At 36.7% G+C, this 13,437-nt stretch overlaps 1 protein-coding gene and 1 pseudogene across 2 annotated transcripts; one reads left to right on the forward strand and one right to left on the reverse strand.

The window, feature by feature from the left end:
* The first annotated feature begins 1,681 nt into the window (after window positions 1–1,681).
* LOC132640439 (CBL-interacting protein kinase 2-like) lies at window positions 1,682–5,377 on the forward strand. 2 transcript variants are annotated; one of them, XM_060357027.1, is made up of 2 exons: window positions 1,682–1,817; window positions 3,540–5,377. In XM_060357027.1, the coding sequence occupies exon 2, from the start codon at window positions 3,873–3,875 to the stop codon at window positions 5,190–5,192; it is 1,320 nt and encodes a 439-aa protein (XP_060213010.1). In that variant the 5' UTR covers window positions 1,682–1,817; window positions 3,540–3,872; the 3' UTR covers window positions 5,193–5,377. The 2 variants fall into 2 exon arrangements, with proteins under 2 accessions (XP_060213010.1, XP_060213009.1); XM_060357026.1 differs by lacking the exon at window positions 1,682–1,817 and adding an exon at window positions 1,960–2,116.
* Window positions 5,378–11,695: 6,318 nt separating this feature from the next.
* Window positions 11,696–12,985, reverse strand: LOC132639191 (extensin-2-like; annotated as a pseudogene).
* Window positions 12,986–13,437: the final 452 nt, after the last annotated feature.

Below are 13,437 nucleotides of genomic sequence, written 5' to 3' on the forward strand. Positions count from 1 at the left end.
AATAGAGGCTTCATAGACTAGACAAGTCAATTATGTTATGTCAGACATTCGGAGTCGTATAGCCATTTTAGCTCATTCATGTTATTTCCGCACTCATGTTTAAACAAGTATTTTTATTAAGTATTATGAATTACTACGTTTTATAAAGGCTCATCATGCATTCACGTTATATTCCGCTCATGTTATGCCTCATGATGATTCACCAAGCCATGTGGTTCGCTCGGTCACATGCAGTAAGGCATTGAGTGTCGTGTTTCGCCCAGGTCATGGTTCGGGGCGTGACACCGCTCTACAAACGAAACACTTGTGGCTACCTAAATTTCATTTTATATACTCCCATTTTTTTAATTATGTGATATTGTAGCTTTTCGATATTTAAATTGTATATTTTTAATTAATATTTTTTTTATTATATTGACATAAGAAGAATAATATTATACTACTTCTATATATATTTGAAATATTTAAGTTACACTTTTGAATTAAATTGATCTAATACAATATATCTTTAAGGATTAACTAGTTAAGTCGACCTTCAATAAGCGAAATATGTCACATAAATTAGTACGGATAGAATAACATTAGTTGATTAGTGTATATATTACCAGTATATTAGCTGTAATGGAAGATAATATGAAAGTCATTTAAGTTTGACAGGAAAGGCAACTAAATTATGTTTAAACTATAGATAATGTAATAATTTAAACTCAATTATAACACATAATGATAAAATCCGACATAATAAGTTGAATCATATAGAGTATTACTCCATTAGACAAAAATATTTTACATTATCTATTCTAGGGTCCCAAGGAATAAACTACACTTAGATGCTGTTTCATTCCCATATTTTTCTGAATCAAAATCTCCTCCCTTCCCGAGAAACCTACCTTGTGTCAGACATTTGGCCTATTATTAGAAGCTTACCTAATTTTTACTTGCACAAAATTTCTCTCTCACCAAACGGCCAAATTACCAAACAATCTCGAGAAAATGACCAAAATAGTCCTTAATGTATGGCCTTTGATTCCATTTGGTCCTCAATGTATAAACATAGTGGAAATGGTCCTTAATGTATTGCAACAAATATCACTTTGATCCTAAGCCGTATATAAGTTGTATAAGTAAAGACAACCGTTATTTTTATCATCAAAATAAACTAAGGCCCTTAGCATCTTTCTTCATACACAATCTACCGTTATTTTTAGGGAAAAGGTTACAAAACACATTCCAACTTTGGCCGAAATTGCTATAACACACTTCAACTTTACGGGGGGTCCTATGATCCCCCGGACTATTTTTTTGTGTATTATTGAGGGTATTGTCAGATGATATGGACAAAAAAGTGAGCACATAAAGAAGGATTATTTGGAATTCAACATGACAAATAGAGACGGGTCTATTCAGTTTTAAGTTCACCCTTGCACGCTCAACCAACATGTGCTCACTTGCTTGTCCACGTCACCCGATAATACCCTCAATAATACACAAAAAAATAGTCCAGGAGGGTCATAGGACCTCCGCAAAGTTAGAGTGTGTTATAGCAATTTCGGCCAAAGGTAGAGTGTATTTTGAACCATTTTCCCTTATTTTTATCATCAAAATAAACTAAGGCCCTTAGCATCTTTCTTCATACACAATCTACTTAACCCTTTCGAAAACATTCTACATTTCATACTCCGCTAAATATACTTACTATAAATTGTAATATTCGTCAAGTCTTATCTCCTCGCATCAAAAGTTTCCCAATGATTCTTTCAAGTTAGGTTTAGGAATTGTGATGTAAGCTCTCAAATCAAATTGAACAATACAAGAAGGTAATTTTTTTTAACAGTTTGATAGTTCACATGCAGTGTACATCCCAAGGGCCTAAGTTTATTTTGGTGGCAAAAATAGAGGTTATCTTTACTTATATGGCTTAGGACCAAACTTATAACTTAAGGATCAAATGTGACCAAAGTCTATTTATTAAGGATCATTTTCTCAAACAATCTCCGTGTTTAAAATAGTCCCTTTTTTTCTACACAAAAAAACAGATTCAAAATCTCCAACTTTACGAACAATTTTCTCTCTTTCTAGTCTTCGGATCTGTCCGAAGCTCATCATTTTCCAACAGGTATTTTTGTCAACCCATTTTAGTTTTTTTTTTTTCCTTTTCTCTTTTGCTCCATTTATTTGCCTTTTTTTCAACCCATTGTTGGGTATTTGTATTTTTATATTGGGTGTATTTTTGCATGGATGCATCAAGTTTTGGCTGTTGGATGCAGGAGGTTTTTATTTTTATTTTTTAGATATGATGTTTTTCTCACCTTAGCATGTATTCTTGAATTTGCTAATAATTCCTGGGGTGTTTGGTTTTGGTGGTGGTAGGGAGGGGGGCAGCTAGGGGTGCAAGGGTTCATTCGAATTCCTTTTGCCGGAAAATTAAACTGTACATAAAAAATTAAAATTCATTTTTTATGTATATATTAGAATCCCCTTGCTTAATATTTAGAATCTTCTTAGCAAAAATCTTGCGAGGGTCTATTGAAAACAACCTCTTTGCCTCACAAGGTACGGGTAAGGTCTGCGTACATTCTAACCTTCGCAGACCCCACTGTGTGGGATTTCACGGGGTATGTTGCTGTCAGAGGCAGATCCAGGATTTAGATTTTTTGGGTTCAATTTTAAGAATTTTAGTATTGAACTTGTTATATTTTAAAAGTTATGGGTTTATATCTACTATATATACAATTTTAATAATTTTTTACACATAAATTTATACTCCGTGTCGAAAGTTGGGGGTCAATTGAACCCCCACTTAATAGGCTAGATCCGTCCCTGGTTGTTTTTGTTGTTGTCCTTAGTAAAAATCCTGGCTCGGCCATAGGGGTTGGGTGTGACAAGTCTATCTTTGAAGTCGTGTGTTTCCAAGAGCATTTCTTTGTCTGAATGTGCCCATAACAACTCACAATTTGATCTGAGAAATGTCTTTCATGTTTCATCAGCTCATATCTTATGTATCAAGTTTCTGCATCTTTTTTTTTTATTTTTTTTTATTTTGTATGGTGAAAGAAAAAAGGGCGGTTTTTTTTTTTTTTTAATTTGTTTCTTGATGGGTGCACAGTGTTATATAGTATGCTAGTCCAGGATTATATAAAAATTTAACTAACTCCATGGTAAATGGATCTACCAAAGAATACGAAACAATTAAATCTAGCTAACTTTTCGATCTTTATGAGTTAAATTTGTTGTGTAAAAAAAGGTTAAATGTGTCTATTGTGATGGAACTTGGTTCTCCTTCAGTTTGAATTTCACAGTTTGTAAGGAAGAAATCTTAAATCTCGTATGACCCTTTTAACTGCAGTTGTATTCATGAGGTAGAGAGTGTCATAAGTTAAAAAACGATATTCATCTCGATATAATTTTCTTTTGCTTTTACCCTGTTCCCAATAAAGTGGATGCACTTTCAATTCTATGTCATTTTGTTGTTAGGGCAATAATTGTTAAGCTTGCATTGAAATTTCCTGATTCTTTCTCTTTTATCTATTGATGTCCAGTGCTTGTGACATATTTATGAAAACAAATTAATTGGGATGCAGCAGGATGGGGTTGTACAACAGAGATTACCTTATGGAGGCTACTAAATTTCCGTGTGAAGTGGCATTAGTCTGCTTAATCCTTAGTGATCTCAAATATTCAGCTCGCAGCACACTTAACTTCTCGTGCCAGATGCACAATGACCCCACAACCCTTAAACATCCCGTCATGCTGAAGCACAGCCTTGTTGGAGCCGGTTGAGCTCTCTAACAAGGCCTCTCCTGCCTGTTAGAAACGAGTATCATATAGCAGGAGAAAGTTATTTATAGTGGTTACTAGTAGTGTTGGTTCAAATGGAGAAGAAAGGAAATGTACTGATGCAAAAATATGACTTGGGAAGATTATTAGGTCAAGGCAACTTTGCTAAGGTTTATTATGGAAGGAATCTTGAAACGGGACAGAGTGTAGCCATAAAGGTAATTGACAAAGAGAAGGTTCTCAAGGCCGGACTGATCGAACAAACAAAGAGAGAGATATCTGTTATGGCACTGGTCGAACACCCGAATGTTCTACAGCTATACGAGGTCATGGCAACTAAATCTAAGATTTACTTAGTCGTTGAACATGCCAAAGGCGGGGAGCTTTTTCAAAAGTTGACAAAGGGGAAGCTCAAGGAAAAGTTAGCTAGGAAGTACTTTCAGCAATTGATTAGTGCTGTTGAGTGTTGCCACAGCCGAGGCGTTTATCACCGTGATCTGAAACCGGAAAACGTTCTTCTGGATGACAATGGAAATCTTAAGGTATCTGACTTTGGGTTGAGCGCATTGGCCGAGTCTAAGAGGCAGGACGGCTTACTCCACACAACGTGTGGGACCCCAGCTTATGTTGCACCTGAGGTGATTAACAGAAAAGGATATGATGGCGCCAAAGCTGACATCTGGTCTTGCGGGGTGATCTTATTCGTTTTGTTGGCCGGTTATCTTCCATTCCAAGACTCAAATCTTATGGAGATGTATGGAAAGATAAGGAAGGCTGAGTTCAAGTGCCCTAATTGGTTCCCATCAGAAGTGCGGAAATTACTTTCTAGGATCCTTGATCCGAACCCTCATACAAGGATTTCGATAGCCAAAATAAAGGAAAACTCCTGGTTCAAGAAAGGGTTGGATTCGAGAAACGCGGGAACCAAATTAGAAGAAAAGGAAAAGATTAACGTAGATGCCAATACGCTTAACAGTATCTCTCCCTCTGAATCAAAGCTAGAGTTGCCAAAACCTACAAATTTAAATGCATTTGATATAATCTCTCTTTCAAGTGGATTCGACTTGTCTGGTTTATTCGTATCAAAGGATCAGAAGGAAGACTTGCAATTCATTTCGGTGAAGTCTGCTTCTTCTATCATGTCCAAACTTGAGGAAGTTGGCAGGAATCTAAAGCTGGAAGTAATGAAGAAAGAAGCTGGGTTTATGAGATTAGAGGGATCGGGTGAAAGTAGCTATGGGACTCTGTCCATTGACGCTGAAATATTTGAAATTACTCCGTCTTTTCACTTGGTTGAGCTGAAAAAGTCAAATGGTGATAAGGTGGAGTACCAAAAGATGCTGAGACAAGTTATAAGACCTGCTCTGGATGAAATTGTTTGGGCTTGGCAAGGCGAGCAGCCTAATAATAGTTAGTAGAGACACTAAAAAGAGCTTCTGATTTCCTGACATTTACTCTATAAGTTGATCTCACATTAGTATCAGTATTTAACATATGACCTGTCTGTTTGGTTCTAGTCGTAATTGTCAATTTTACTATGTATCAGCCTGTTTTAGGCCCCACCCGTCTAAGCATAATATAGAGAACTTATTTTATTAAATTTTCAAGTTCCTTTGGTCTGCTTTTATTGGTGTAAGTCATCAGTAATCTACATTTTTCTGGCTTTCTATTGCAATCCCCATGGAGTTTCAGGAATAGTAGCATAAGTATTTCCAATCAATGCCGAATATGGTGATAAACACGGGAAGCATCATAAGGGTCGTTCTCATGAAACTTGACCTTGAAAGTTGTAATAGGTCTCTTGTCCGGAAATATGGTGATTTGGTTCTTGGATTTTGCGTTTTCCACATTTACCTTGGCTCTAGCCAGATTGTAATAAGCAATCTTCTTCCTCAATCTTATGTGGCTAATAATTTTGTTGTTACTTTGTGATTTTCTTAGTACAATTGAGCACTTTAGGTTGTTATTAGCAAAAAGCTATCTTTATTTAATCGAGTAACTTGGATTACCTGCAATAAGTTTACGTTTCTTTCGATCAAATTTTGGAAGTTTTATCTTCTATTACTACTAGGTAAAGTGATGGTCTCAAAGTAAACTTGAAAAATAAACAGGAATACTTCATTCTACTAGTTAAGATATCATACTAGTTCAATCCTTACTTCTGTAGATGAATTAGTTTGCGATCTTTTCAAAATGTCAACTTCAACATGATAAATATAATTACTCATAGGTGGGGGGTTTTGCTATAGTAGTTTGTTGTTGGTGGTGATGGTGACTTGTAGTATGATGGTTTAGTTCATAGGTTTTTGGTAGTGATGGTGTACTTGTAGGTAATTGCTCGAATCATTTTGGTGGGGGTGAGCGAGTTTTGTAGTAAGATGGAGATTGTTTATAGTATATATGGTGGAGGCGACTTACAGTAAGTTGGTGATTGCTCGTACAATTTTAGTGGTGGAGACATATGAACGAGACCGCTTGTAATACTTTAGATGGAGGTGGGGGAGATTTGTAACAAAGGATTGCTTTTAGTATTTTGGTCAGGGTGGAGGTGACTTATAAAAGGAAGGTGATTGTTCATAATATCTTGGAGGGGGTGGATGTCACTTGTAATAAGAATATGATTTCTCATAATAGGTTGGCAGTGGTGGTGGTAGACTTATAGTAAGCTGGTGACTTTTAATATTTTGCCGTTGGCGGCAACTTCTTGTATTTTGATGGAACAAGTGATTTGTAATATTATGCTGGCGACGGTGACCAGTAGTAATAGTGCGTCAAAGGAGCAGGTGACTTGTAATACTTCATCGATGATGGTGACTTGTACCAACATGACAACCTTTTGCATATTTGTTGATGACTTGATGGCCACCTACTAAGATTATGACAAAGTCTAAATAAGGAAATGGAAAAGCGGATAAGCCCTTTGAAAGTATCTCTCTCAATTCATTGACAGGTTTCTAATTTGTGAGCTGTATGCCACAAAGTTATGGTTTACCACAAACAGACAAGGAGAAAAAACAAATGAAACTATCGTCTCTTTTATTGATATATTTTGCAGATATGTTTGATTTTTATTCTTTGTCAAGAAACAAGATGTACTTGACTTTTGGTTTTACAACATCAATAACTCTGTCTCAATCTCAAGCAATATAACTATATTTTCCAACTAATCAAGTCGCTCCATTAAATCTCATCTTCAAACCAATATAATACAAAGGAATATTGAAAACTAAATACCAGAAGTTCTCTATAATTTCTACTTACATATAAATCTTTTAAAGAAATAAATGACTCCTAGAAAATATAAGACCTAAATTAAATGCACTGACGTGGCTTCCCAACTAATTGATATCGCATCTATAGATCTTTTTCTTCATTTTGCCCTATTTTTCACTAGATCTGCACTTAATCAGATTGTAGGTTTACGAGATAACTTTTTTTCACGTAATTTTTAGTCTATCTTATCTTCTTTTAACACCTTCCCTCATCATGGATCACGCCTATGAACTGCATATCTAGAGGTCGACACAGACACGACTAAGCCATGTCTAAACCATCTCAAGCAACCTAAACTTTGGTTAAATAAGATTGTATGAGTAAGCCTTTTTTTTAAAAAAATATATATATATCCACAATGAGGGATCAAAAAGGGTAACTCGGGCACTGTTTCGCCCCTCATATTTTGGAATATATGTATTCCAAAAGGAACAGAAAAGAAAGACAGGATAACGTATGCACACAATGCATTACTTTTATCTTAAAGTATCACTACTAAAATGATGGCTGTACTCAGCCCCATTTGTCTGCTACATTTTGTTGTTGTTCATATTTTTTTTTTTTTGTTGGAAAGATTTTTTTTTTTTTTTCCAATCCACTAGGCAGTGCCTAGGGGTAATTTTTATTAATCACTAAAAGCAAACCTCAAAGACAAAAGTACAAGCAAGGGGGGCTAGGCCTTACCTTACTAATGCTAATGAGGTAATGAAACTCTACTAATTAACAAGCATGAAGAAAATAAGAGCTAGAGACAACTAGGTATTCTCTGATCATCACAGAGTTTATAATGCACTCTATGATGATATTGCGAATGAGGATGCTTAAGAAATGCAAAAACAAAAAAATTAAGAATAAAGTTGAGTTACCAACCTCAAACTTTATGTTATATATGTATGACCTAAAAAAGATAGCTTGCCCGTCTAAAGTAACTTGAAGTATTTTCTTTTTGTTTTCTTCTTCAAATCTGTCCAACAACACTTGATAGTTCATCACTTCTTCTGAGATTTATTGGATCTTGTTAAAGTTGTTGACACTATCATATGATTCTGCTTTGCCAGTCGCATTGGTAGGTGCCTTGGAACAAATTCCTCGTTCACCTTACCATCCCAACTATGTTGTCTTCCATGTGGCTTCTTTTTGCTTTTGTTGCTTTCACTTCTTTGTTGCCTAGGTGAGAGATCCTAATCCTTAGCCGCCTTATTAAAACATATATCCAGCATATCCTCCTCATCATCCCCATCGAACATGTCATAGCCCAAGTCAATATCATAAGTTGTAGTTGAATTAACTCCTGAAACTACAGTTCTTAGCTCAGGGCTCTTTGCCAATACTCCCATATCCTTGTTGGTAATGGACAAGCTCTTGGTAGAGTTATCAATTACCTTTAATGTATCTCTAATTGTCATAGATGGATTTGCCTTACTTGAAGGCACAAATACGGGTGCTTGAGGACTTAACTTACTCCTAGGAGGAGAAGTAATATGCTCCTCTTCCTCAACTGAATCTGCCCACCTATGAGGGCTCGTTTCCCCTGGTTTTTCCTCCGAAACAATTAAATTGTTTGTAGCTTGCATAAAAGTATTATTTTTCTCCACACACTGCTCCCGTTGAAATTTTTCAGTACTGGACAATGGTTCAAAAACATTTTGAGTTGGTAGAATTAAATTAGGATCGATGCACGACTGAACATTTCCTGTCGCACCCTTTCCCCGACTTGGAGAACTAGCTGAGGAACCAATACGACTTCCGCCTGAATTTTTGTGTGCAACCAATGTCCAATTTTTAATTCCATTCTCGTTTTCAACTTGCAAAACATGCTGCCCAGATTTTTCAGCAATTTTAACATCACCTGTATCAATCAGTTTTTGCCCCGAATCAAGTCGTGACGCATCGACCACAACTCTTGGTGTTGCCCCTGCTTTTTCGATTGCATTGCTATTTAATTGCTGACCAGATTATTCCATATCAGTAGCACCAATATTAAGAGCCATTAATGGCGATTTATCTACTGTAGCACCAACTGATTTTGACACTAAACCAGTATCCAAGTCCGCCTCCATTGTGGCTGCACGATTTTGCAATGAACTCTCTGATACACCTCCTTTTCCAGAAGTTATTTCATGAACAATATTACTTGTATCAACCTCCATTGTGACTGCACGAATTTGCTCAGAATTGACAGCACCCACTACCTCAATTCGATCGACGTTTGCGACTTCAGATTGCGCTTTCGCCGCTTCCCTAACTGTCGTCAACTGCTGCCCAGAATTTTGCGAAAGCACCTCCGAGACACCTCTATTTCCATAATTTTCACCTGATGCACGATTTTGCTCATAAGTGGAAGCAACCAGTGCACTAGTTCCTCCGTTTCCAAGTTGTTGCTGCCCTGCTTTGCTAATCGACACACCATTCAAATTCGCATCATTATTTTGAATTTCAAATAATGCATTACTAACAGTGGGACTCGAAAGATCTACTCCTTTTACTGCCTGATTAGTCCCTTTTTAAAATTTTTTCACATCTAAAATTGTACGCAAATCGCCTTGAAATTTTTCAACACTTCCATCATCTTCCCCATTAGCTTGATTGTTATTTTTATGTCTTTTCAATAACAGACGACAACTACCTTCATCATGACCTTGGTGCTTACAATAGTTGCAATACAAAGGCAAATTATCATAGACAATCTCCTGGAAAATCTCGACAACTTTACCAGATTTTCCATCCACGAACTGTAGCCTTATACGATTTGGAAGCTTATCTAATAGATCGAGTATGACCTTTACCCTAGTTGTGCTAGGTCTTGATTTAATTTGAGTTGCTTTATCTATAGCTATTGGTTTCCCAACAACAGACGCTATAGACAATAAAGACTTCTTTGCAAACAAATCAGGAGATAAATCAGGTAAAGAAATCCATACCACAGCCTTAGTTGTTTCCTCCTTAGGATTAAATCCAATGGACCATGGAAATACCCTATATTGATGTTCTTGTCCATTGTAGAGCAGATAGTTAACTGAGCGAGATAGAGCTAGTACAAAATCTTCATATTGGTCAAACCTCAACAAAATTTGCCTTGGAGCAAGTAAACCAATTAAGCAATTGGCCTTGGTACCAAGATGTTTTGGCAGAAGTGACCTTAAGTCCTTTAAATCTGGCGCTCCATGAGATAATTTAACCACCACTGCTTGATGCAATCCTTCTTCGATGGCAAAATCTTGTCTTTCCTCTATTGAAAACGTGATGGTAGGTTCTCCATGAACTGTTTTGATGGGTTTTAGTATGGTTTTTGTGATAACTTGGGCAAATTGTTTAGGATTTAGGAGATTTGCATAAGAAATGGATGTATTAGAGGTTGGATTTGTCTCTCCCACAGCCAAAGGCTGGGGAGAGGGCGTTGCAGCCATGGCTGGTCTAGGGTTTTTCAAAAGTCATGGAGGAGAGAGGAGAGAGGAGAGAGGAGAGAATGCATTTATTGTTGTTCATATAATGGCCAACACATCTGGAAAACCAATGTTCCCACAAGTTACATGCTTCACATGGACAGCTCTAAGAGGGGCATCTCTAACCCAAATTAATTTGTGTCAGCAAAACTCAGAAAGTATTAACCATATTCTTCTACACTGCCCAGTTGCTGCTGAAGTTTGGAACTTCTTCCTCACAGCTTTTGGATTGAAATGGATCATGCCTCAGTCGGTGAAGCAAGCCTATGAAAGTTGGTATTTTTGGAGAGTTGTTAAAATCATCAGAAAAATCTGGAGAATGGTGTCATCTTTTGATGTTTATGGGCAGAAAGGAACAGCAGATGTTTTGATGGCATATCAAATCATAGTGTTACGAGTTGGCATCTGAGTGATCTTGACCAATGTTTTAAAAGGCGATGCATAAAGTAAGGCGGTCTATATGATGCAAATTGCAAAGCAAGTCTCTGCTCGATGGCATATCACATCATAGTATTACGAGTTGGCATCTGAGTGATCACCAATGTTTTAAAAGGCGATACATAAAGTAAGGCGGTCTATATGATACAAATTGCAAAGCAAGTCTCGAAGCGTCAAATGTAAATTCTTTGGATCTTTAATATTTAATAAATTAACCAGGATACATCTAAACCGTTGAAATTTAAAATGAACAAATGTTTGCATGTTAAACCTAGACGGATGAACTAAGAGGGTCTTTATTGGTTGATTCCAAACTCAATTGTTACACGATCAGATCACTCTAACCCTTTCTCTGAAGTCTATAAATGTTTAGTAAATCTTTTTAGTTGGAATCTCCTTACCCCTATAACTAATGCAGATACTTTTGCGGATTTTATAAGCTCCTTATCCTTAGCTTAGATTTCTTTTGTAATGGAGCTCTATCCTTATTTTGTACTTTTGCAAATTTTGAGGAAATACTTCTCTGTTCTGAATGTTTCTGATTTCCAGAAATTAGGAGCTATTTTGTCTCAGCTCCTAATTTGGATGGGAGGTATTCTTTAGCTCAAAAATATTTTTTGAAGTTTTTTGGGACAAACAATATTGAAGTAGAAACAAATTGAAGAAGTTGAACTCTTAAGGGATTATATTTGAAAACATCTTGATACATTGAGCCGAATCAATGGAGATCTCAAGGATCTTACTTAGATATCAAATTCTACTTATTACAAATCATAAAAGGAAAAAAAAAAAAAAAACACCAATCAATGCCTGTTGAGTTCTTCAAGCATACATATAATTTAGAACTAAGATACAAAAATAAGCGGAGAAGCTCCAAACAAGGGGATGCAAGGAAGTTAAACGCCAGGGAGATGACGGAAATTTAGAGGCAAATGACTTGAATATTAATAGTAGGTTGGTGGGGGTGGAGGTGAACTATAGGTCGGAGATTGCTCGTAATTCACAGGCGGGGGAGGTGAGGCATAGGTGGGAGTTTGCTTCTCGTAGTTTGTTGTTGGTGGTGGTGAACTATAAGTTGCAGGTAATATCTCTACCTATTTTGGTGGATGTGGAAGAGATTTGTAAGATGGAGATGGTTTGTAGTATGGTGGAGGTGGAGGAGATTTGTAAGATGGAGATGGTTTGTAGTATGGTGGAGGAGGTGATTTATAGTAAGTTGGTGATTTCTCGACGTATTTTGGGGGAGGTGGAGGAGATTTGTAAGATGGAGATGGTTTGTAGTACGGCAGTGGAGGTGACTTATAGTAAGTTGGTGATTTCTGCATGTACTTTGTTGGAGGTGGAGGAGATTTGTAAGATGGAGATGGTTTGTAGTATGGTGGTGGAGGTGACTTATAGTAAGTTGGTGATTTCTGAACGTACTTTGGTGGAGGTGGAGAAGATTTATAGTAAGATGGAGATGGTTTGTAGTATGGTGGAGGAGGTGACTTATAGTAAGTTGGTGATTTTTGGACGTACTTTGGTGGAGGTGGTGACTTATAGTAAGTTGGTGATTTCTTAACGTATTTTGGTGGTGGAGGTGGTGGAGACTTGTAGTAAACTGGTGACTGATAATATTTTGTTGGTGGCTTCGGCTTGTTGTATTTTGATGGAGCAGGTGACTTATAATATTTTGGGGATTTGTAGTTGTGCTTTGAAGGACTAGGCGATTTGTAATATTTTGTTGGTTTTGGTGATTTGTACTTCAATGGCGAAGGCGACTTGTAATAGTGTGATGGAGAATGTTTATAAGTGACTGTTAAATGGCTATGGTACTTTGATGGCGAAGGTGACTTGTAGTAGTGGGATGGATAATGTTCAACCGGTTTTGTTGGTTTCTTGTAGTAAGGAGTAGATACATGATGCTTTGATGGATAAGGCGACTTGTAGTACTTAGAAGGAGATGGAGAAGTGTGGCCATAAGAGTAATCAGCAACAACATTGCTGGCTACTATGCAAATAGCCAAAGTAAATGCAAGTAGAGGCCATTGCCCCAACTTCCCAAAGCTTCCCATTTTGATTTTGGGAAAGGAAGTAAGAACTAAGACTTGTTTTGTATAGTTAAGGACCTCTGCTTTTATATAGCAACATGAAAACCTTTTAAATATTTGTGTAAGGGCTTCATGGGAGCCCACTAAGATAATAGAAAAGTCCAAATAAGCCCTTTGACAATTATCTCTCTTAATTCTTTGAAATTTTCTATTTGTGAGTTGTATGCCACAAAGTTTTGTTCTACCAACTAAAAAACAAGAGAAGCAGTAAAAAAGTGGATTTTTATGTGAAGCAGTAAAAAAGTGGATTTTTATGTCATTTTGGTGATAATTAATTTTCCAAATTTGTTTGATTTAATCCTTTGTTATGAAACAAGGTGTTCGTAACTTTTTAACTTTAGCTAAGAAGTATAACTCCTTCCGTGAACAAGTTCATATTGTTGGTCAAGTCAGGATAAAGGAGAAAAGTTGCGTTA

Source organism: Lycium barbarum, chromosome 5 (genome assembly GCF_019175385.1).
Source record: "Lycium barbarum isolate Lr01 chromosome 5, ASM1917538v2, whole genome shotgun sequence".
In the NCBI taxonomy this organism is placed as follows: Eukaryota; Viridiplantae; Streptophyta; class Magnoliopsida; order Solanales; family Solanaceae; genus Lycium; species Lycium barbarum.